The sequence below is a fragment of the Giraffa tippelskirchi genome, chromosome 11 (assembly GCF_054371585.1).
Source record: "Giraffa tippelskirchi isolate mGirTip1 chromosome 11, T2T-mGirTip1v1.2.pri, whole genome shotgun sequence".
NCBI lineage: Eukaryota > Metazoa > Chordata > Mammalia > Artiodactyla > Giraffidae > Giraffa > Giraffa tippelskirchi.
In genome coordinates this window covers 49,999,498-50,024,685 of record NC_137285.1, presented here as the reverse complement: position 1 = coordinate 50,024,685, position 25,188 = coordinate 49,999,498, and the positions used below count along the sequence as shown (strand labels likewise).

The following is a 25,188-nucleotide window of genomic DNA, read 5'->3' as shown; positions in this document are numbered from 1 at the left end:
TCTATAATTTCTTCACATATTTTTTCTATTCTTTCTTCTCTCTCCTTTTTTTCTAGGACTCTCATTAAATGTATGTTGGCATGCTTCATGGTATTCTTAAATCTCTGAGGATCTGTTCATTTAAAAATTTTTAAAATTATTTTCTCTTCTTCATAATTGGTGGGCTTCCCTGGTGGCTCAGATGGTAAAGAATCTGCCTGCAAGGCGGGAGACCTGGGTTTGATCCCTGGGTTGGGAATATCCCCTGGAGTAGGGCATGGCAACCCACTCCAGTATTCTTGCCTGGAGAATCCCTATGGACAGAGGGGCCTGGTCCATGGGGTCTCAAAGAGTCGGACAGCACTGAGAGACTTTCATACACATTGATATAGCTTCAAGTGCATTAGCTGTTTCTTCTGTCATCTCCAATCCACTTTTGAACTCTGCTAGTGAATTTAAAATTTTGATTCTTTCTCTTTTTTCCCCCTGCACCAAGTGGCTTTTGGGATCTTAGTTCCCCCACCAGGGATTGAATCCGAGCCCTTGGCAGTGAAAGCTTTGTGTTCTAACTGCTGGATATCCAGGGAATTTCCCCAAATTTTGGTTCCTAATATTTTTCAATATTTTTTAACTCCAGGATTTCCGTTTATTCTTTTTTAAAAAAATAATACCTGTATGTTTATTGAGATTGCCTATTTTATGAGTTATAGTTGTCATACTTTCCTTTAACTTTTTTAAATATGGTTTTTTTGTTTGGAGATGAAATTAAATTTTAGGTAGATGATATGTAAGCTATGTTAAATAGTAAACTGAAGTTTGTTTTATTTCTAAATTATATTCAATATTTTAATCTGTATTTCATGATATACGTAAAAGTATACTACTCATAAATGCTAAATTTCATCTGATAGTTTCTTTTTAAACATAATTAACAATTTACTTACAATACTATTATTGTTTACTGATAAGTAGGATCAGTGTACAATTTGAAAGACATGCTATTAATTCAGAAACCTTAGTTCATTCTCTGAACTGCTTATATAATATAAAGTCTACATGTTTATTTGTATTTCTTGCTGCTTAATTCTCTCACAGTAGGTGCTAATGGGTAGAAAAAAGCAGAAAAAGCCTAAGAGAGCAATATAATGTGTTAGAATGGTTATAAAATATCAAAATCTTTATATGAGCCTGCACATTTAGTAGTATAGTATTTATTCATTTTAGTTCCTTGAGAGATTATAGTAAATAAGATAAATGTAGTACTTGTTTTCATGGACCTTTATATTCTGTTAGAGGAGATATACGTTAAACATATTAACAAGATAATTTTAGAGAATGATAAATATATTGAACAAATAAAATAGGGTAAAGTGAAAGTCACTCAGTTGTGTCCGACTCTTTGCTACCCCATGGACAGTGCGGTCCATGGAATTCTCCAGGCCAGAGTACTGGAGTGGGTAACCTTTCCCTTCTTCAGGGGGTCTTCCCAACCCAGGGATCGAACCCAAGTCTCCCGCATCGCAGGCAGATTCTTTACCAGCTGAGCCACAAGGGAAGCCCAGAATAGGGTAATGTGATCTCAAATAGAGAATGATGAGGCAGCTACATGGAAATGTGATATAATTTTGGTGGGAGGGGAGCCATGAAGAAAATGTCTCTCTGAAGAGGTGGTATTTGAAGTGAGATCTGCATGGTGGGTGAGGAGGATTCAGCCTGTTCATGATCTGGAAGAGCTTTGTAGCCTAGAGAATAGGAGGTGCAGAATAAGCTTGGAGTGTTACAGGAGCAGGGCCAGTGTCGCTGGAACTCCACAAGCCAGTGAAAGAGAAATTAAGGGATGAATGAGATCAGAGAGGTGGGGTGGGCTTCTCCTGGGTTATCTTTATAAAGACCATGTTAGAGTTTAGATTTTTTTCTAAGTGTGGTGGCAAAACAGTGGAAAAATATTTCAGTAACTTACATTTTTAACTCAGGAGTTAATTACAGCCTGAAGCTCCAGTACTTTGGCCAACTGATGCAAAGAGCCAACTCATTAGAAAAGACCCTGGTGCTGGGAAAGATTGAAGGCAGGAGGAGAAGGGGATGACAGAGGATGAGATGGTTAGATGTCGTCATTGACTCGATGGACTTGAGTTTGAGCCAGCTCCGGGAGTTGGTGATGGACTGGGAAGCCTGGCATGCTGCAGTCTATGGGTTGCAAAGAGTCAGACACAACTGAGCAACTGAACTGATACAGTTTTATTCTTTTTAGCAACTTCTGAGTGTGAGTAAATTTCTGAAGGGTTTTCTATAAATGATTTTAGCTTTATAAAGGATAGAAGGGAAAGTAACTTTTTCCCTGTTTCTTCCTTGAAATTTACTGAAAAATACAACAAAAAAATCAATATCTGTAAAGTGTTGAATTTGTAGTACAGTTGTAGCAATGGCAAAGATTCTTGCCTAGAGATTAGAGTTCCAGGTGCAATGGAGAAGGTGATATTTAGTCCTTAAGTTAAAATAAGCACGCATTTGTTCATAAGTAGTTCAGGCTTCAAAGTGAGAGACTGGGTGCACTTTTCTCCCTAGCTACTTCTGCAGGGCCCATTTTATTTAATACTATGAGAAAGTTTATATTTTGGTTCCAGGTATAATACATATGCGCAAGTCTTAATTAAGATCGAAAGCCTATGCCTGAAAAGCTTTGTTTGTTACTAATACAGAGTTGCAGCGCAACGCTTCTTTCTAAAAGAAAAAACAAAAAGCTCAACCCTAAAGAGAGCAAAGAAGAAAGACCTTCTCATGCTGTCAGTTTCTCCCTAAGGCCTGCAGGACTTAATATGAGAGAATTTGTGAGTTAATTAATTCCCTCCTCGCACCACTCTCCCTTTTTTGGGGGGGAAAGGGAGAAATGTATGCTTATATAGATAAGATGTATGTAATTCCCATTTAGCATATTTGAACCTTTCTGATTAGCCTATGTTATGAGCCAATAAGAAAGTAGGTGGAGAAATCTCCCAGGGTGGGGTGGGAGAGGTTCTAAGTGATTCTTTCACGGTTTTAATGTTGAAAACAGTGGTATAATCATGAGGCAGAAAAACTTAAAGAGCATAGACTCTGGATCCAGACTACTTAGGTTGAAATTCTGACTCTCCATTTGTTTGTTGTTTGACCTTGAGTAAGTTCCTTTAAAAAAAGAAAAAAAAAGTCTCCTGGTGCTTCAATTTCCCCAGATGTAAAATGGGGAATTATGCTTGTTTTGTAGGATTGTGTAGATTTACTGGATGAATACATATAGCAAGTTTAGAATAATGCTGGCATGGAGTAAGTGCTCTATAAATGTTAACTACTATTATCCCTTCATTGTTTGGAAGAAGGAAAAATACTCTTAAGCTAGGTTGGTTATTGGCTTTCCTCTAGGATAAATTCACACTAATGCATTCATATCCTGTTGAACCAGAATATTAAAAAAAGATTGTTGTAAAAAGCAGTTCTTTGCTTCCTTTTAAATCACAAAAGTGAAGAAGTTGGCAGAGGCTTTAGAATGATCTGTACTAGGGTCTCTCCTTCAAAAAGAAAAATTTTCCCAGTTTGCTTTGCTGAATAGCAAATACCCATAAAGCAGTTGCTTGACTACCTTAATCCAGTTGAAACAAGTCTTTTTAAGTATCTCCTTTTGGATTTGCAAGAGCTAGAGTGACCAGCCTTAAGACTTTTTAAACATCTGCACAGGGGTCATGGGATAAGCCAATGACCTTCCTTTTTTCTTAAATTTTGCTGTGCCAGGTCTTAGTTGCAGCACACAGGCGGGATTTTCGATCTTCGTTGCGGTGTGTGGGATCTTGTTCCCTGACCAGGGATCCAACCCTAGCCCCCTGGTTTGGGAGCACAGAGTCTTAGCCACTGGACCACCAGGGAAGTCCCCAGCCAGTGACTTTTGATTGTTACCTTTTCCCTAACCAAATGTCCAAGTGCATATTCTTTTATCTGATTCTTGCTTGATTTGGAAATGTCCTTATTCATAGAATATACATGGCTTAACATTTATTTCCACCATTATAGTATTTCTTACAGATAGTTTGTGGGGTAAGTATAGAAATGAATATTCATTTAAGTTTGGGGTTACTGATTAATGATCAAACCTTTGGGGACTTCCCTAGCAGTCTAGTACTTAAGGCTCCACCCTTCTACTGCTGGGGGCTCAGGTTCCATGCATACCTCTTGGTGCAGCAGGAAAAAAAAATCAGAACTTTGTTGCTTATCTGCATCCTCAAGATAGGTTGGATTCTAATATGTGCTTAATGTTATCAATTCCTCCCTTATTATGCTTATTTCCTTATTACTGCCCTGGAATTTCAACATATGTGAGGTGGTAATAGAGATTAGGAGGATAAAAATATTAAAGGAGTATAGCTAGGCAGCAGTATCAATTTTAGCTTCAGTGGTAACTGTGGGCAACCAAGTCAGGTTGATTTTGTCTTGCTGTTTCTTTGCTCTTCAGTTCTTTAAATAACTCTAATGTTTGATTATTTGGAGTATTTTTGGATGATAATTCCCTCCTAGATTTTCACCATCCTAAAATAAATTGAACAAACCAACATTTGTTAGATTACGCCCAGAAACCTGGCCATTGTAGTTCTTTGGTTGATGAAGAAACCAACTGAAACATGCCTGGCAAGAAAAGCATCAAAATACCTTAAACAGAACTTGGATGATGTCACAAATTATCTAAGTTCACTTCTTACCTGTGTGTGATTCTCTGTGTCTTTTTCTGTGTGTCAGAACTCAGGGCCATGAGTAAACGCAGATTTTGAGATACTGTTATCCATGGTACAGGACTCTTGAAATGCAGAATTGTTTTTATGCTTGGCAAGTTATCTTGCTTGATTTTCCAGTTAGCCTCTTCAATGTATTTCTTCTTCTATAAAATGAGCTCTAAGATCTCTTCCAATAATTTAATGCAGTTTCTTTTATCTTGTCAATTTCTGGCACCCAATTTATAATATCTAGATGACTCACCTTGCCCTAAAGTAAGTCCCATGACAATGACCTCTTGCTGCCCAAATAATTTCCAACCCTGACTTATGGGCCCAAATATTTGTAAATTATATACTTCTTACACTTACTTCCATTTTCAGGAGGTGATTCTTCTTTCCTTAAAAGATTCATTAGTTTACTTTTTATCCCTTTAAAATGTTGTACTGATTTTTATTTTAACAAATAACACTGAACATTTCAGTTTGGCATGAGGAACAGTTAGGTTTTAGGTATAATCATCTATTCTGTTACTGCTTTATTCTTAATAGAAAGCTTTGGCAGTATGATACAACTCTGATTAATGCTGTCAAAGAGATAATAATAAGGTCACATTCATTCAGTATTCATAGTGTGCCAGGTACTTTATATAAAGGCTTAAAAGAACTAAAAACACTGACTTCCTAGAATTGTTTCACTATCTTTTTATGGATGAGGATATTGAAATTTAAGGAGATAAATAACTGTCCAAGGTCACATAGAGGTGAGGCCAACAGTCTACAAATTCTTATTGAGTACTACTGTATTCTGGGAATACAGTGGCCAACAGGTTCTTAAGTTGCACATGCTCTTAAACATAAAGAATTCTGTTAAAATAGTCGTCATTAATACAGGAATAATTATTCCTATTTCATATGGTTATTATAAGAATGAGAAGACAGTGCATAAAAATGTATGATTTAGTAACAAAGAAATAAAAAAATAGATATTGATACTATTGAGGCTGTCATTATATTAGCATTATAAACTACATATATAATTCCCATCAGACTTGGTAGATAATTTAAAAAATAGAACAATGAAATATGAATCAAAACTATTTTAGGAATTGAGTTCCAAATTTAAAAGGATTAATTTTACCAATAAAATGGCTAAGAACAGTTAAGGGTTTTTTTGGGGGGAACCTAGTTGTGAGTTAAACTGTACATAAGTTTAGATTATCAAGCTGCAGTTTTTCTTAGTATGATGATAATGTTAATACTGTGTAAGAATGTCTCTTTAATAGGGTAAATTCAAATTTGTAGCATTGTCCTCTCCTTTTAAAGTCTAGTTTATTGAAGTTTAATTACATGTGAAATTCATCCTTACATTTTCATGATTTTAACAGATTCAATTTGTATCATTATGCAGTCACCACCACAGTCAAGATGTGAACAGTGCTATCACCCCCAAAAGTTCCTTGTGCCTTTTAAGATCAACTCCTTCCCACTGATCTGTTTTCTGTTCCTATAGGACCTTTTCTTGAGTGTCATATAAATGGAATTGCCCTTCCTCTTACTGATCTATTAGGTTGTTTAGATATAGTTGCTGCACTAGCAAGTAAGATAACCGTGACCCTCTATGCTGCTACAACTTTCTTACAAATTAGGAATTGCATTAAGAAGCAACTAAATCAGAAAAAATTGACACAGCCTGTTGGAAAATTGGAAAAAGAAGTTTGTCAATGGTTTAGTATTAATAAATGTTATTTAGTTTACCCAACATATTTAAAGGAATCAATTCATGTGAATGGATTTGACATTTTAGATATTGTCATTATTATTCAGTTGCTCAGTCGTGTCTGGCTCTGCCCCATGAACTGCAGCATTCCAGGCTTCCCTGTCCTTCACCATCTCCTGGAGTTTGCTCAAACTCATATCCATTGAGTCACTGATGCCATCCAACCATCTTATCCTTTGTCACTCCCTTCTCCTCCTACACTGTAGATGGGAAACTAATAAAATCAGTTTTAAACCTCTCCTTTGACCAGCCTCAGTTGTACAAAATTCATTTCGTTTGCTCAGTCGTGTCCAACTCTTTGTGACCCCATGGACTGCAGCACGCCAGGCCTCCCTGTCCATCACCAACTCCTGGAGCTTACTCAAATTCATGTCCATCAAGTCGGTGATGGCATCCAACCATCTCATCCTCTGTCATCCCCTTCTCCTCCTGCCTTCAGTCTTTCCCAGCATCATGAGTCAGTTCTTTGCATCAGGTGGCCAAATACTGGAGCTTTAACTTCAGCATCAGTCCTTCTAATGAATATTCAGGACTGATTTCCTTTATGATTGACTGCTTTGATCTCCTTGAAGTCCAAGGAACTCTGAAGAGTCTTCTCCAACACCATAGTCCAAACCATCAGTTCTTCGGCGCTCAGCTTTCTTTATAGTCCAGCTCTCACATCCATACATGACTACTGGAAAAACCACAGCTTTGACTAGCTGAATCTTTGTTGGCTAAGTAATGTCTCTGCTTTTTAATATGCTGCCTAGGTTGGTCATAGCTTTTCTTCCAAGGAGCAAGTGTCTTTTAATTTCATGGCTGCAGTCACCATCTGCAGTGATTTTGGAGCCCAAGAAAATAAAGTCGGTCACTGTTTCCATTGTTTCCCCATCTATTTGCCATGAAGTAATGGGACCAGAGGCCATGATCTTAGTTTTTTGAATGTTGAATTTTAAGCCAGCTTTTTCATTCTCCTCTTTGACTTTCAAGAGGCTCTTCAGTGGTGTCATCTGCATATCTGAGATTATTGATATTTCTCCCGGCAGTCTTGATTCCAGCTTGTGCTTCATCAGCTTGTACACAATTAGATAAATAATCCGTGATTCATGACACAGAATAATTTACCCAGTCATTGTTGTTTATTGTGATCACACGTGAGTCCATCATTCAGATGAGAACTAGAACTTTTTTTTTTCTTTTTGGTCACACTGGAGTGGGTAGCTGTTCCCTTCTCTAAGGGATCTTCCCAACCCAGAGATCGAATCTTGCATGGTTAGTTCCCTGACCAGAAATTGAATTTGAGCCCCAGTAGTGAATGCCAAATCCTAACCACTGGGACTGCCAGGGAATTCCTGAGAACTAGAACCTTGACAAGAATTTACATCACATTTATCTGTGTGTGCCTTAATATATTTAAAAATCATTAATAGATTTCAGTTGTGTATATTTCTTATTAATTAGTAGGAGTTCTCCTTTTCCCCCCTTTTTGGAGGGAGTCTAGTCTCTTTACCTAGTCCTTTGTCTTTCAGTTTTGTTTTTAGATTCTGTTGTTAAGAATTTTTTAAAAAATTGGTGTAGTCACATTTAGTAATTCTTTGTTTCTAGCTTTCCATGTATTTAGTAATTTTTCCTTAACTGTGAATTCATGAAGATATTCTCTATTTCCTTCCAATTTGAAAAAAATTATGTATTTAGATCTTTAGTACACCTGTAATTTATTTTGTGAATGGTGAGAGGTGGTAATTTAATTTTTGTCTTGTATGGATAATCACTGTCCCAGCATCATTTAATAGTCTTTTTTTTCCCATTGATTTTAACACTGCCTCTTTCTACATTGTTTCCAATATGCATGTGTCTTTTTCTGACCTCTATATTCTGTTACATTGTTAATATTTGGTTATGTCTATACCACTACTTACTGTCTGATAACTAGACTAGACAGGGTAGGACAGTTCTTTTCCAGGGGCTTTGTTCACTTTTGCCAGTTTCTCTTGTGTATACTTCCCCCTTCTTAACTATCTTTGTCAAGTTTTTTGTGAAACCCTCTTGGGATTTTTGACTGGAATATATTGAATTTGTTGGGCTTCCCTGGTAGCTCAGCTGGTAAAGAATCCGCCTGCAATGCAGGAGATCCTGGTTCGATTCGTGAGTTGGGAAGATCCGCTGGAAGGAATAGACTACCCACTCCAGTATCTTGGGCTTCCCTGGTGGCTCAGATGGTAAAGAATCCGCCTGCAGTGCAGGAGACCTGTGTTTGACCTCTGGGTTGGGAACATCCACTGGAGAAGGGAACAGCTACCCACTCCAGTATTCTGGCCTGGAGAATTCCATGGAGTAAATATATAGTCCACGGGGTCGCAAAGAGTCAGACATGAGGGAGCGACTTTCACGTATTGAATTTGTTAGACAAATTTGTTGAGCATTGGTATCTTTAAGATATTGAGCTTACCTATCCAAGACTGCCAGGGAATTCCCAAGACTTCTTTAATCTCTTTCAATAGATTTATTTATTTTCTCCATAGAGGTCTTTGTTAGATTGAGTCTTAGTTATCTTTGTGCAGCTTGTGGGATTTTAGTTCCTGGACCAGAGATTGAACCCAGGATGTGGCAGTGAAAGCGCTGATTCCTAACTGCTGAAATTCCGTAACTGCCAGTAATTCCTAAGTCTTAGGTAGCTTATATTTTTGTAGTTATTGTAAATTATATCCTTTTTAAAAATTACATTTGCTGTTTGTTGCTGGGATATAGAAAAGACACTTGATTTTTATATATTGATCTGTATCCACACAAATCGGAAACCCTCTTCTAATATCCAAAGGCTCTTTTGGATTTCCTACAGTATGTAGAGAGTTTTATCATTTATAAACAATGATAGCTTCATTTCCTCCTCTCCATTTCTTACACCTTTTAATTTTTCCTTATCAAACTCTCCTGGTCAGGATTGCTAGTATGGTTTTGAATTGAAGTGGCAATTGTAGGTATATTTGTTCTGTTCCCAGTATCGGGGGAAAGTTTTAAATATTTTGCCATTGAGTCTTGGCAGCTTTTTTCTTTTAATTATAAAATTTTATCAAATGATTTTTATTTTATCTATCAAGATGATGTATTAATTATTACTGCATAACAGGTTACCTGCAACATGTGTTGATGGGGATGTGGAGAAATTGGAATCTTCATACTTACCGATGAGAATGTGAAATGATGTCATTTGGCATTTTCTCAAAATGTTAAGCATAAAGTTAGTATGTGTTCCAGCAATTCCACTCCTGGGTAAATACCAAGAGAAAAGAAAACACATCTACACAAAAACTTGTACATGAATTTTTATAGCAGCATTATTTTATAGTAGTTAAAAAGTGGAAACAATTTTGTACTAATTGATGAATGGATAAATAAAATGTGATGTATCTAGGCAATGGAATCTTATTCAGCAATAAAAAAATTGAAATACTAATACATGTTACACATAGATGAATACTGAAAGCATAGTAAGTGAAAAAGTCAGTCACAAAAGTTCACATATTGAAAATTCTATTTATATGAAATGGCCAGAAAAAGCAAATCTCTAGAGATAAAAGTAGATTAGTCTTGCCAAGGACTAGGGGTTGGGGAAGGATGGGGAGGGACTGCTAATGGACATGAGGTTTTTTTGAGAGGGAGTGCTGAAGATGTTCTAAAATTAGATTGTGGTAATGATTGCACCACTTCATTAATGTACTATAAACTTTTGAGTTATATGCTGTAAGTTGGTGAACTGTATGATATGTAAGGTGTTAGTGTTAGTCACTCAGTCGTGTCTTACTCTTTGCAACCCCACGGACTGTAGCCCACCAGGCTCCTCTGTCCATAGAATTCTCCAGGCAAGAATACTGGAGTGGATAGCCATTCCCTTTTCCAGGAGATCTTCCCGACCCAGGGATCGAACCTGAGTCTCCTGCATTGCAGGCAGATTCTTTACCCTCTGAGCCATCAGAAAGCCCATGATATGTGAATTATATCTCAATAAAACTGTTTCAAAAGGTAAGTACATATGTAGTTTTGTTAGATATTGCCAAATTCCCCTCCCAAAGTGTGCCAGTTTGCATTCCCATACATTTACAATGTATAAATGTACTGTTTTACCAACAGATTATTGTTATACTTTTTAATTTTTACCAATCTGATAGATGAGAGAAATGGTATTTCAATTTTTAAAAAACTTGCATTTTCTGTGAGTGAATTTGAACATCTTTTCTTATGTTTAAGGGCTGTTTTTATATCTGGTTTTGTGAATTGTGTGTTTTTCATATTTCTCTTTTTTTTTTGGTCCTTTATTCTCTATTTTGTTGTTCTGAACTGAACAACTGTGACTGAACTGAACTGAACTGTTGTTGTTCAGTCATTAAGTCGTGTCGGACTCTTTGCGACCCCATGGACTGCAGCATGCCAGGCTTCCCTGTCCTTCACTATCTCCTGGAGTTTGCTCAAACTCACGTCCATTGAGTTGGTGATGCCATTCAACCATCTCATCCTCGGTTGCTCCCTTCTTCTCTTGCCCTCAGTTTTTCCCAGCATCAGGGTCTTTTCCAATGAGTCAGCTTTTTGCATCTGGTAGCCAAATTATTGGAGTTTCAGCTTCAGCATCAGTCCTTCCAGTGAATATTCAGGGTAGATCTCCTTGCTGTCCAAGGGACTTTGAGAGTCTTCAGCACCAATTTGAAAGCATCAATTCTTTGATGCTTAGCCTTCTTTATATGGTCCAACTCTCATATCCATACATGACTACTGGAAAAAACATAGCTTTGACTATATGGACCCTTGTTGGCAAACTAATGTCTCTGCTTTTTAATATGCTCTCTAGATATGTCAGCTTTTCTTCCAAGGACTAAGCTTTTAATTTCATGAAAGCAGTTACTGTCCGCAGTGATTTGGAGCCAAGAAAAATAGTCTGTCACTGTTTCCATGTTTTCCCCATCTGTTTGCCATGAAGTAATGGGACCAGATGCCATGATCTTAGTTTTTTGAATGTTGAATTTTAAGCCAGCTTTTTCATTCTCCTCTTTCACCCTCATCAAGTGGCTCTTTAGTTCCTCTTTGCTTTCTGCCATTAGAGTGGTATCACCTGCATATCTGAAAAAGTGAAAATGAAAGTTGCTCAGTCGTGTCTGACTCTTTGCGACCCCATTGACTATACAGTCCATGGTATTCTCCAGGCCAGAATACTGGAGTGGGTGACCTTTCCCTTCTCCAGAGGATCTTCCCAACCTAGGGCTCGAACCCAGGTCTTCCGCATTGCAAGCAGATTCATATCTAAGGTTGTTGATAAAAAAAATTCTCTCTTTCAGTAGTCTTTTGTGATATAGTATCCTATTTCCAATATCATAGGTTGAATTTTCCTTGTTTTTGTACTTTATATAAATAAAATCATACACATAAACTGTTTTGGGGGAGAATGTGATCTGTATTCTAAGCAACTCAATTATAGTCCGAGGTGAATTTTTTTCTGAGTGATAATTAGGTTTGCTATCATTCTCAGAGTTTTTTAGTCCGGAGAGTTCAGTTAGTATTCATTATTCAAAGATGTTTCTCTTATTGTTATGCCAACTTCCAGCCCTTCTTCTAGTCCCAGGCCAAATGGTGACTCTCTAATGAAGTCTCTCTCGAATCTTCCCACCCCCCAGGGCTGATTGGGTTTTCCTTTTTTTAATGTTTCCACTGTACTTTGTAGTTTCCTTTATGGCATTTACATTAATGTAATTGCTTTAAGTGTTTCTCCTTACTATACTCTAAGCTATTTGAAGGGTGAGTCCTAGCTTGATATTTTTGTGTTCTTGGCATCGTGCTGTATTTGGTATATAGTTAAGTGCTTAATAAATGTTACTTGAAAGAACTGGTATAGTAGAGAAAAGAAAGAGGTGATGTCATTTTGGGGAAACGTTGTCCATGGGGGACAGGTAGAATTTGAATAACCAAAGAAGAGGGCATTCCTGGTGAGAGAGGGGAACCAGCACAAGGATAGGGACGGGGATGAGCTTGGTCTGTGTAGTGAACAGTGGAGATATTTGTCTTATTGGGACATGTTTTTTTATCCTTGTATTCACCACATCTTTACTGTGTATCTGCTGTATGAAACCCCTGGTTTAGTTGGCATAAATCACAGATTTTTAAAACCTGGATACACAGGTGTTTAAACTTGGTGCTTTGAGAAAGTAGTACGAAGATAATATTAAGATGGTAAAGAGAAGCAAGATTTTAAGGAGCACTGAAGAAAGGCGTTAAGTGTTGGGCTTGATATGGTTCATTGGAGGGAAGTGGTAAGTGGATGATCTGCTGGAAACTGTTATTTTCTTGATGTTTTTGTGAGGAAGGTATATAATGTGGGTTGGGGGAAGAGAATTACAGAGAATAATATTGATCCCTTTGGTGATGTGGGTGCTTTAGAGCTGAGACCTGTTAAGACAGCTAGGAATTGGCCAAATGGGCAAACAGAGGAAGGATGTCAAGAGAGCGAAGAAATAGAGAGCTGTAAACAATTGTGGTATTAAACAACCATAATGGAGGGAGTAAAAAGGAAAGATGAGGCTGGACAAGGGAGCATGGATTAGATTTGTGACTTCCATACCAGAGCATATCAGAATGAACATTTCGTAACTTCTGAAAGAGACCTAGACCCTTACTTGTTCTTACTAAATCAGTATGCTTGCAAAGATTGAAATTTCATCTTGTAGGTGATGATGAACTGTTGAAGAATTTTGAGAGGGCCTCGACATTATTCAGTCTTGGATTACCCTGCTGGTGCAGTTAGATGGACTGAAAAGGAGGGGAGATTAGAGACCAAGAGGCAAATTCTGAGGCTCTTACAACGTTAAAAAGATGATAAGGACCTCAACTAGAGCAGAGCATGTGAGATTATAGAGAAGAGTCAAGAGTGAGAGAGGTGGATGATGATGATGGAAAAAGAAATCACAGATGACTTTAGCATCTGTTTATTAGGCAACTTGTATAGGCGATAGTGTAGTTTACAGAGCTAAGTACAGTAGGAGAGGTCATACTTTGGGGGAGGTAGCAGAGAAAAAGTTTAGTTTGGGACATATTGGGTTTCTCTCACACTTTTATTCATCCCACTTAATGGCTAGTCCAGGTGCGCTGATTGATTTTTCTGGAGTCATTCTGGACTCTTCTCTTTCATTCACACCCCACATCCAGTTTGCTATCCAATTTTGCTTCTTTTATCTACAAAAGTTTCTGAAAGTTCACTGTTCACTCACCTATCACTCAGTCCTAGCCACTATCAGTTCTAACCTAATTATGATATTAGCTTCCAAATTGATCTCTGTGCTTCCGCCCTTGTCCTCTTGTCTGTTCTCAATCCAGCATCTAATGAATGATCCTTTTAATAATCAGGTCATCTCTCTGCATAAAATCCTCCTTCTCCCTGGATAAAAGTCAGAGTCCTCAGAGAGGGCTTTCCCTTTTCCTATCATCCCTTTCTCTTTCCTCTCTGTCATCATCTTCTGTCTTCCTTTTACTCACTTTACTCCAGCTGTATTGCTGATATTTGAACTACTCAGGCTTATTCCCTCTTTAAGATCTTGAATTTTCCCTTTCCTTTCACTGGGGAGCTCCCCTGACTCCTCCCAGTCATTGGCACAGCTCATGCCTACTTCCTGAGTTTTCACTCATGTGTCACTTTTTCAGTGAATTCTTCCTTGATCACCCAGTTTGAAATTGCAACCCTCTTCCTTGCTGAATATTCTCTCCCTTTGTCTCATTTGTCTCCTAGCCTTTATCCCCATCTGTACATGTGTGATACATATTTTGCTTATTTTCTTCTCTCTACACTGGAATTTAAGATGCATAAGAATAAGGACTTGTGCTTTTAAAAAAAATTATTTATTTTTTATTGTGCTGGGTCTTCGTTGCTGCACAGGCTTTTCTCTAGTTGCAGCTAGCGGGGGCTACTCTCTTAGTTGTGTGCGGGTCTCTCATTGTGGTGGCTTCTCTTGTTGCAAAGCACAGGCTCTGGGGGCACGGGCTTCAGTAGTTGCGACATGTGAACTCAGTAGTTGCGGCTCCCAGGGCTCTAGGGTACAGCTTCAGTAGTTGCGGTGCACGGACTTAGCTCTGTGGCTTGTGGGATCTTCCTGCATCAGGAATCAAATCCTTGTCTCCTGCATTGACAGATGGGTTGCTTACCACTCAGCTACCAGGGAAGCCAGGACTTTTGCTTTATTCACCGTTGTAACTCTAACTGAAAACTACTAGTACATAAAAGGCGCTCAATTAATATTTATTGATTGATTGAATTAATGTAAATTAATTAATGTAGTCCTTGGGATATCCTGGAATAGATGCTTACTGTTTTAAGTTTGCAGGGAAGTATAGGCAAGAAAATATCTAGTAGACAAACTGGAGCCCATAAAATGGTTTAGACTGAAAGAGAGATTTCAGACACATTAAGTCCTATGAAGACAGAAATGTATCCTTTGGATTTGATAACCAGAATTTAATAAAAATTTCACTTGGTGGTGATGGATACCAAATTTCTGTAGAAGGAACACCTGAGAAAGCAGAAAGTGGAGGCACAGTTTAAAAGATTTTTTTTTTTAAAGTAGAACTATATCTGAGAAAGGAAGGAACTAGAGTGGTAGCTAGAGGGCTATGCAGGGTCATGGAGGAGTCATGTTCAAGATGAGAGGGTCTTGACTTTCTGGAGGTCCAGTGGTTAAGACTCCATGCTTTTGCTATAGGGGGCGTGGGTTAGATTCCTAGTCGGGGAACTAGGATCCCACATGTTGTGTGGCATGGCCAAGAAATTTAAAAAAAGATGAGAGAGTCTTATAAATATTTGGATGTTGAGGGAAAAAAACCAGTGTTAAGAAAGAGAAAGATAAGGAAAAAGAAGGAATAATTGATGGAACAAGGCCTAAGATCCAGTGCATCAGTCAATAGATCAGCTTTAGAAAGCAGAAGGGATATTTGAGGAGGCTTGGAGTGTTTGGATTTGTGTGGATGCTAATTTTGAAGAGTGAACAAAAAAGTGAATGGCAGGAAAGTTTAACAGGCAATAATATGTTAATGTTGTTCACTGGTAGTTTTCTGGGTTAGTCTTTTTTTTTTTAATTTAAAAATTTGTTTTGCTGCTGCTACTGCTAAGTCGCTTCAGTCGTGTCCGACTCTGTGCGACCCCATAGATGGCAGCCCACCAGGCTCCACCGTCCCTGGGATTCTCCAGGCAAGAATATGGAGTGGGTTGCCATTTCCTTCTCCAGTGCATGAAAGGGAAAAGTGAAAGTGAAGTCGCTCAGTCGTGTCCGACTCTTAGCGACCCCATGAACTGTAGCCTACCAGGCTCCTCCGTCCATGGGATTTTCCAGGCAAGAGCACTGGAGTGGGGTGCCATTGCCTTCTCCGAAAATTTGTTTTAAGTTTTTTAAATTATTTTTTAATTGGAATTAGTTTTTTTAAACTTGATTTAATACTCCTGGAATTCTGGAGTTATGCTTGCAGCCATGTATTAAAATCCTGTTGGTTGATTGAAATATAGCCCATAATGTGGGGTATAGGCTATGTATGTGGGAATCTGTTGTTACTCAATAATTGTCCTTTAGTGATGACTTAAAACTTTAAGTCTGATAAAAAACTTTTGATTCTTCAGTAGCTTAGAAATAATTTATTATGTTCATTATAAAATGTGTGCCATCAGGCTTGGAGATGATTTGTTGCAGTAAGTACATATTGTCTGAATCACATCTATTTTGAGTAAAATATTTTTAGTAGAGTTGTATTAATACTGTATTTTCCCCCCACTAGTAGTTCCAGAGAACTGCTGGTTTATATTTTAACTCTTGCCAAGTTGTGAAACTAGTGAAGGATGCTTAGACTACTAAACATTCAAATTGTAAGTAAAATTTATTTCTGCTATTATTATCTGTATGATCAGAAAACAGAAATTGAAAATAATGGTTACCTTATGTGATAATAGTGAGATTCAGGGTGATGGGATTGAGGATTTTTCTTAGTTTTTATTTTTAAGATACAAATATTTCCTATCCCATTTTCTGTTGATAGGATCAAGAAGAAGACTAATAGTACTGAATGGGTCTTAGGTTGTGAGGTGAAATTTCTGCTTTTCTTCAGGAATTTTCTATTTATTGTAGAAGCTTATGGAAATGCTTTGTTATTTTATTTTCATATTTAATATAGGACATTATTAATGGAATGATTTATTAGAAATGATTATTTTCTCTTTAAATATGCTTAGTTTTTCTGTACTCTTAAATTTTTGTGTGGAAAATTCTATTAAAAAGCCCTGTAATTTCTTTGTGAAATATTTAATGTCCACAAAAATCAAATAAAATGTACCTTTTAAGAAATAATCTAATACATAAATCAAGATGATGTACATATTGCCGTTCATCTCCACTAGGGGAAAAAAACTTGAATTATGTTTACTTGAAACCATTTGCTATATTTCATTTTGAACCAATAACGAAGTTATTGAAGAAAGAATGATAAAGTAATATTAAAGGCATTCCAAGTCATTTCACTACTTTATTTTCAAACTTATTATATTTGATGAAAGTATGAGTAACTCAGATTAATCTGTTTTACAGACCTTGTAGAGTATACAAAATGTGAACACAAAATGAGCCTGCTACTGTAAGCAAAAGATAATTCTAATTAGTTACTTATATACATACATAAACAAACAACATAAACATAAATTCATATACATAAACAAACCAGATGAGCCAAGGAAGATTGAAATATTTACAAACCAATACATCTTTTAATTTGTTAAACAGGTGAATAATTTTAGAAGTTGTCTTGGTCTAGCACATTTTATGTTTTTAGTGCATAAAATTTTTTTTAAATTTCAGAAATTTTTACCAAAATATTTCAGGAATAATAGTACATCTTCATGAGGGGAGAAAGTTGTAACATTTTATTTCTTACAATGTAAACATCATGAGATCACCAGTGTGCAATAGCTTGGTAAGAACTGCAGATTGTGAACTTGACTGCTCTAAGAGCAATGCTCATTACTGCCCTCTTTTGACACACAGCTGTATAAGCCTAGCTCTTCTTTTTCTCAGTTTATAAAAATGTTAAAAAATTTTATTGCAAAATAGTTTGTGCTTTATATCCTTGTATTTTTTTAAATAATTTTTCAAATTCTTCTTCTTTTTAGGCTCTCTGGTTAATCATCTTAAGAAGACTGAATTTCTGGATATCAACTCTACTCCATCTCTATTGACTTTTAAAACATGATAATGCAAACCTGTAACACTGACAATCATCCATGAACCTTTAATTACATTGATTGGTAGCGTTTGAAGCTTCCTCAGGGAGTAAACAATGGCATCAGCAGTGGTTGACAGTGGAGGTTCTATTTTGGAGCTTCCCAGCAATGGAGTAGAAAATCAAGAGGTTAGCCATCCAATGTATTACATTTCTGTTTTGTTCATAAAATCAATGCATGAACTAATGAATTTAATGGGAAACAGGTATTTGAGAGCAGAGATGTATAGTGCAGGAGACTGTGTATCTCTGTCATGTGTCCCCATATAATTAGGTGTTAGAAGGTTGAGGGGGGTAGTACTGGGCCTGAGTTGCCTGAGTTGTTGGAACTTCCATATATTAGAATGAACTAGGAGGGAAAAAAGAAAGAAGACAATAGTATCAGTTGAGAAATAGATTTAAATCTCTGATAAAATCCATTGTTTTGGATTTTAGAGTATATAGGTTAATACCGTACCTAAATACCTAAATTATATTCATCTTACTTTAGAATTTTGTATCTCTTTTTGTTGTTACCTTTGTCTTTTGATTATTCTAATTCATGTGGGAATCCATCGTATTTTAATTACATATTATTTATACTTAAGAATTTAGATAATTTGTAAATCAGAAGAGAAACTCGGTTTTGAAATTTTATACTTGAAGAATTTTGGAATGTCAGTGTATTTGTTTTTTTTGTTGTTATTGTTGTTATTGATAACATTAAAGAATAAGAGATAGGAGTAGAAAACAATAGTACCAGAAATACATGGACTTGCAGGGCCTGGCTTTTACTCCCACCATTCAGTAAAGACTGACTATTGGGAACTATCTAAATTAAAATATAATAATACTGTCACAACAATGGTCAAATATTTGGCCAGAGATAAGATGGGGAAATGAAGGGAAAAAGTTTGTTTTTTCTACATTCTGTGAAAGATACTGCTGTTACTGGTACTTAGTATTACGACTGAGATACAAGTTAGGATGTCAGGCTGTGTGTTCTGGCATCTGGATTCTTTTTCTTGCTTGCTTGGTGTCCAGTTTTCTGAGATAGCAATGGGCAAATTCAGTGGGTTTGTTTTCAGTGGACTTGGTAACTGAAATATTCCTGTTGTATTTGAATCTAAAACCGTTTCAAAATCTACTAAGAGAAACAAAGGTAAAGAACTTGTTTTATTCTCATAATCAATTTCTGCTTCCTTCTTGAAGTTTCACTTTCTATATGATCACTTCCAAGTATGATTCACCGAAGAAATGAGGGACTCGGAATTTATGTCCCCTCCAATATCATCCAGTACTTGCTTCTTCAAGTACTTTCCTTTTGGCCCATGGTTTTACTCTGTTAATATTAATTCTATGGAGGAAGCTGCTAAGAACAATTGGCAGAATATATTTACCTTGTCGTGACTGGGTACCACCATTATGGGAAAATGAATAGAACACTTTGTTTCTGGAAGACTCTCTATACCTCCCTTCATTTACAAGGGACCCCATGTGTTCATGGCTTGACAAACTGATTATTACCAAAGAAAGAATCTGACAAATGAAAATAATTTTGCCAGACATTATTGACTGATGATTTATGCAGTAGTCTTAAAAGGTGTTCATAGGCATTTTAGGAAAGGTGGCACCAGAAACGAGGAAACTATTCTTGGGAACTTTTTCTTCACATTATATCATGTGGGTGCCTACTTACTTTCATTTCATTTATTCCTTCAACAAACATTAATTGACCTCTTAGTGAATGTCAGTTACTTTTTTTGACGTTGACGATAAAGTATTTCAGAATGGCTGTGAAGAATAAATCAGGGCTAGAGGTAGATAGAGAATTGGTAGGGTATTTTAATAAGAATGGACAAGGAAGGCTTCTCTGAGCAGGTGGCATTTTAGTGTAGACATAAATAACATAAGGGATTGAGCTGTAGAAACACCTGGGGAAGAAAATTCCTGTAAGAAAGAAAAGCCACTAGTATCTGTAATATCTCCCAAGTTTTTAAAGTGAGTTTTGGGGATAGTGGTGTTTGAAAGATAGAATTTTGTCTTACAAGCTACTATCCAGAGCAGTTTTTGAGAAGGAAATACATAGCAGGTAGGTCTCATAGAAATGGGGAATTAATGCAGAAAAAATAAAAAAGGATTTAGGTATATTTAAAAAAACAAAATGAATGCAAGTTTTGGAGAGCATCTGCTTCCAGACAAAGAAGTGGACTTCTTCCACTTCAGGTTGTGATGGAACAACTGAAACCAGATTTGTACTCCAATCATAAACAACTAGGAAAATGAACAAAACATATGAACCCATAGTTTTTATTTGTGCTATAGTCTTGAATGTTTGTGAACCCCTCAAAATTCATATGTTTAATCCAAACTTCCAAAGATGATTATCATTAGGAAGGTATTAGGAAGTAGGGCTTTAGGAAGGTGATTAGGTAATGAGGAAGGAACCTTTACAAATGGGGTCAATACTTTTATAAAAGGCGTTAAGGGGGGGAAAAAAAGGCTGTAGAGAGACCCCTTGTGAGGACAAAAGAAGTCTGTGACTTGGAAGAAGGCCCCCACTCAGTCATTCTGGTACCCTGATCTTGGATTTCCAGCCTCCAGAACTGTGAGCAATAAATTTCTGCTGTTTTTCAGCCACCTAGTCTGGTATTTGTTATAGTAACATGAATGGTTTAAGACATTTGGACTATAGACAGTGCAAGACTGTTCTTCCTGAGAAATGATTGCACTGGCTTACTGCTTGGACCTACTTTCTGGACCAAAACATGGGGGTAGAAATCCAAGCAGAATGTGACAGTCTTACTGTATTGAGGTACCAAATCTGGAATTTGGAGAGGCGAATGGAACTGAAAATGGGAAAACAATGGAATAGATGGGGAAACAGTGGAAATAATGCAACTAATAGATGGGGAAGCAATAGATGGGGAAACAGTGACAGACTTTATTTTTTTGGGCTCCAGAATCACTGCAGATGGTGATTGCAGCCATGAAATTAAAAAACACTTGCTCCTTGGAAGAAAAGCTATGACCAACATATTAAAAAGCAGAGACATTACTTTGCCAACAGAGCTCCATCTAGTCAAAGCTATGGTTTTTCCAGTAGTCATGTGTGGATGTGAGAGCTGGACTATAAAGAAAGCTGAGCGCTGAAGAATTGATGGTTTGGACTGTGGTGTTGGAGAAGACTCTTGAGAGTCCCGTGGACTCCAAGGAGATCAAACCAGTCAATCCTGAAGAAAATCAGTCCTGAATATTCATTGGAAGGACTGCTAATGAAGCTGAAACTCCAATACTTTGGCCACCTGATTTGAAGAACTGATGCATTGAAAAGACCCTGATGCTGGGAAAGATTGAAGGCAGGAGGAGAAGGGGACAACAGAGGATGAGATGGTTGGATGGCATCACTGACTCGATGGACATGAGTTTGAGCAAGCTCTGGGAGTTGGTGATGGACAGGGAAGCCTGGTGTGCTGCAGTCCATGGGATGGCAAGAGTCAGACATGACTGGGCAACTGAACTGAGCTGAATGCAACTAATTTGAGGAGCAGAGTATCTGAAAGGAAGAAGCTGCCCAGAGGAGGAACACAGAACTCAGCCTTTGGTTCCTCTAGTCTTTAGCTGAATGAGCTCCCAGGTGTAGTGAGAAACTCCATGAAGCCAGGTAAAGGATGATCAGAAAGGTGTAAACTCAGGAACCTACTGAAAAAAATCTACATAGTTCACTCAAGGCTGGAAGATGCTAGAGTTCCAACCAGTTGGAAAAGAGGATTTTTGTTAAGTGCCCAGGGCATTCATTAGAGATTCCAGAAGGGTCATGCCTATATAAGTGGAGCTAAACGAGCTCTGGAATAAAGGGAGTCCTAACTTGCTCTAGAAAGATTTCAAAATAAACCTTGAAAATTGATCCACAAGTAACATAACTGTCTTAGTAAACAATATTAAAATAAGACAGCAATGTGTAAATTGCACCCAATGATGTAAATTTTACATATGAAGTACCCAATCATGTTAAATGCAAGGATGCAGGAATAATATAACTTAAAACTTGGAGAAAAATTTGTCAATGAAAATAAATAGAAATGATAGATATGTAACTAACAGATAAAATTCCAAAACAGCTATTACAGATAAGCTCAAGAAAGATAAAGAGAACATGAATCTCAGGAGAGGTGTAAATGACATAAAAGAACCAAGTGAAACTTCTAGAAATGAAATATATCCTATATGAAAAGAAAAATTCACTATATAGGATTGCAAATGAATTAGGTCCTGCATAAGAAAAGACCAGTGAATTTGAAGGATAGAAACTATATCGTGAAGTGCAGAAAGACTGAAAAAAGAAAAAAAGGTGAACAAAAACTTGGTTACCTGTGGGACGATATCAAGTTGTCTAATATAATGTAATTGGAGTCCCGGAGTGAGAGAAGAGAACATAAAAAGCGTGTAAAGAAATAATGGCTGTAAAATTTTCCAAGTTTGATGAAAATATAAACCCATAGATCTGAGAAGGGGCTTCCCTGGTAGCTCAGCTGGCAAAGAATCTGCCTCCAATGCAGGAGACCCTGGATTGATTCCTGGGTCAGAAAGATCCCCTGGAGAAGGTATAGGCTATCCACTCCAGTATTCATGGGCTTCCCGGGTGGCTCAGACAGTAAAGTATTTGCCTGCAATGCAGGAGACCTGGGTTTGATTCCTGGGTCGGGAAGATCCCCTGGAGGAGGGCATGGCAACCCACTCCAGTATTCTTGCCTGGAGAATCCCTGTGGACAGAGGAGCCTGGTGGGCTACAGTCCATGGATTCACAAAGAGATGGACATGACTGAGCAACTAAGCACAGCACAGATATAAGAATCTTAAACTCTAAATAGGATAAAGCAGAGAGTAAACAGACTGAGGAACATCATAATAAAGCTGCTGAAAGCAAACTTCAAAAAGAAAATCTTGGAAGCTTCTAGAGAACTTCTCCTGTGGGAGCCACAGGGTTGAGAGGAGTGCTCATTCACTGATACCAGTACTCCAAAAAGGGGGAGTCATCTAGAAAAATGCCTCTTTTTCTGCTGTGTTCAAGGCTCCCGTTTGACCAGATATTGTGTACTTTACCCACACCAACTTGCACAAAAACAACAGACAGCCCTATGCTGTCAGTGAATTAGCAGGTCATCAAACCAGTTCTGAGTCTTGGGCTTCTGGCAGAGCTGTGACTCCATTTCCCAGAGTTTGAGGTGGTGGGACTCACTGTTCTGGCCAGGGTGCTTTTGGAAATATATGTTGTGGAGGCCACATGTTTGCGCTAATCAAGGCCTGGTGATGTTGGCACTTCAGACTGAACACAATGCAGAAGTGATATTCTATCTGCTCTGCACTGGCTGCCTCAGCATTACCTGCTGGTTGTGTCATCTTATTGAGGAAATTCCTGAACTTGCTTTGGTGGCTCAAGATAAAGTTGAAGGCTACAAGGAGACCAAGGAGATTGTTTTGCTTCTGGAGAAACTTAAGGCTTGGAATGATATCAGAAAGATCTGTGCTTCTCAACGAATGAGAACTGGCAAAGGCAAAATGAGAAGCCGTCACTGGATCCAGCACGGGGAACCCTGCATCTTCTTTAATGAGGACAGTGAAATCATCAAGGCCTTCAGAGACATCCCTGGAATTACTCTGCTTAGTATAAGCAAACTCAATATTTTTGAAACTTGCTCCTGGTAGGCATGTGGGATGTTTCTGCATTTGGACTGGAAGTGCTTTCCACAAGTTAAATGAGCTGTTTGGCACTTGGTGTAAAGAGTTAACTGCAAACTCCCCATTCACAAGATGCTTAAAATAGACCTTTGCAGAATCTTAAAAACCCCAGAGATCCAGAGAGCTCTCCAAGCACCACATGGAAGATTCACTACAAAGGCCTGAAAAAGAATCCACTGAAGAACTTGAGAATCACATTGAAGCTACTAAACTCATGTTCAAAGACCATGTGCCAGAACACCCTTCTTCTGACCAAGAACCAGAAAATTCAGGTGGACAGCAGCAGCATTAGAAGCCAGATCAGATGAAAAGGGGATTCCAGGCAAGAAGACTGTGGTGGGGAAGAAAGGAAGGAAGGCTCTTGGCATTAAGAAGCAGAAGCAGCTTTGAGGGGAAAAAAGGCTGCAGTGATTAAAAAAAAAACAAAAAAACAAACAGCAACTGAAAGGAAACCCACAAAAAGGAAGCCCAACACAGAAGAAAAGAAGTCTGCTGGATAAACTCAGAATAATCTATAAAGGTCAAATCATTTTGGACAGTTAATTTTAAGTAAAGACCCGATCAAAGATGTAGTGAGAAGCATGGGGGAAAAAGGCTTCCAGAGGAAAAAATTCATTACCTACAGAAGAATGAAGATATGACTACAGACATCTTTATTAGAATTATGCAAGTCAGAAGATAATGATTTCCTTAAATTTCACAAAACTAAAACTTGTCAACCTACAGTAACATATCCAGTGAAAATGTCCTTCAAAGTGAAGTTTTTCTCAGCCCAACAAAAGCTGAGAGCATTTATCACCAACAAATGTGTATTATAAGAAATGTTAAAGGAAGATCTTTAGGCAGAAGGAAAATGACACCAAATTAAAGCATATATACAGGGATGGGGAGGGAGGTGGGAGAGGGGTTCAGGATGGGGAATACATGTAAACCCATGGCTGATTTATGTCAATGTATGGCAAAAACCACTATAATATTGTAAAGTAATTAGGCTCCAACTAAAATAAATAAATTAAAATAAAATTCTGAAAAAAAAATAAAGCATATATACATAAATTTATACATAAAGCATTGAAAAGTGCTAGAGAAATAGTTAATGTGTGGGTAAATACTTTCTAAAATTTGTTTTAAATTTTTTGAAAAGATAATTGTTTAAGACAAAAATAACAGTGAATTATATATATGTATGTATATAATAGCTGAATTAGAGTTTGCAATGTGAAGAAGCAAAAGAAGTGAATGTATGACAACAGTCCAACAAAGGATGGGAGGGAGGATTGGAAAAATACTACAGTGCTGTACACTTTTTACATTAAGCATTGTTGGATATAAACTGTAATATGTTAGGAAGCCTATTGTAAGATCTGTGCTGTGCTGTGCTTAGTCGCTCAGTCGTGTCCGACTCTTTGTGACCCCATAGACTAGCCCACCAGGCTCCTCTGTCCATGGGGTTCTCCAGGCAAGAATACTGGAGTGGTTTCCATGCCCTCCTTCAGGGCATCTTCCCACCCCAGGGATTGAACCCAGATCTCCCACACTGCAGGTGGATTCTTTACCATCTGAGCCACCAGGGAAGCCCAAGATTACTGGAGTGAGTAGCCTATCCCTTCTCCAAGGGAACTTCCCAACCCAGGAGTTGAACCAGAGTCTGCTGCATTGCAGATGGATTCTTTACCAGCTGATCGTTCAGTAGTAAAGAATCTGACTGCAGTGCGG

General features: G+C 37.7%; 1 protein-coding gene and 1 pseudogene across 43 annotated transcripts in view; both read left to right on the top strand.

The window, feature by feature from the left end:
• Positions 1 to 25,188, top strand: part of ELF2 (E74 like ETS transcription factor 2) — a 96,040-nt gene that overhangs the window by 7,818 nt on the left and 63,034 nt on the right. For 21 of the 43 annotated variants that reach the window (XM_081540564.1, XM_081540550.1, XM_081540556.1 and 18 more), the window contains exons 2-3: positions 16,264 to 16,351; positions 17,645 to 17,883. The exons of 5 other annotated variants lie outside the window; for them this stretch is intronic. In XM_081540564.1, the coding sequence (XP_081396690.1) occupies positions 17,812 to 17,883 (72 nt within the window). In that variant the 5' untranslated portion in view covers positions 16,264 to 16,351; positions 17,645 to 17,811. Of the gene's footprint in view, positions 1 to 2,678; positions 2,808 to 10,321; positions 10,492 to 16,263; positions 16,384 to 17,585; positions 17,884 to 25,188 lie in introns of those variants that run through there. 17 more of the 43 variants (XM_081540558.1, XM_081540547.1, XM_081540565.1 and 14 more) reach the window with 4 other exon arrangements.
• On the top strand, positions 20,502 to 23,972 carry LOC145526359 (large ribosomal subunit protein uL4 pseudogene; annotated as a pseudogene).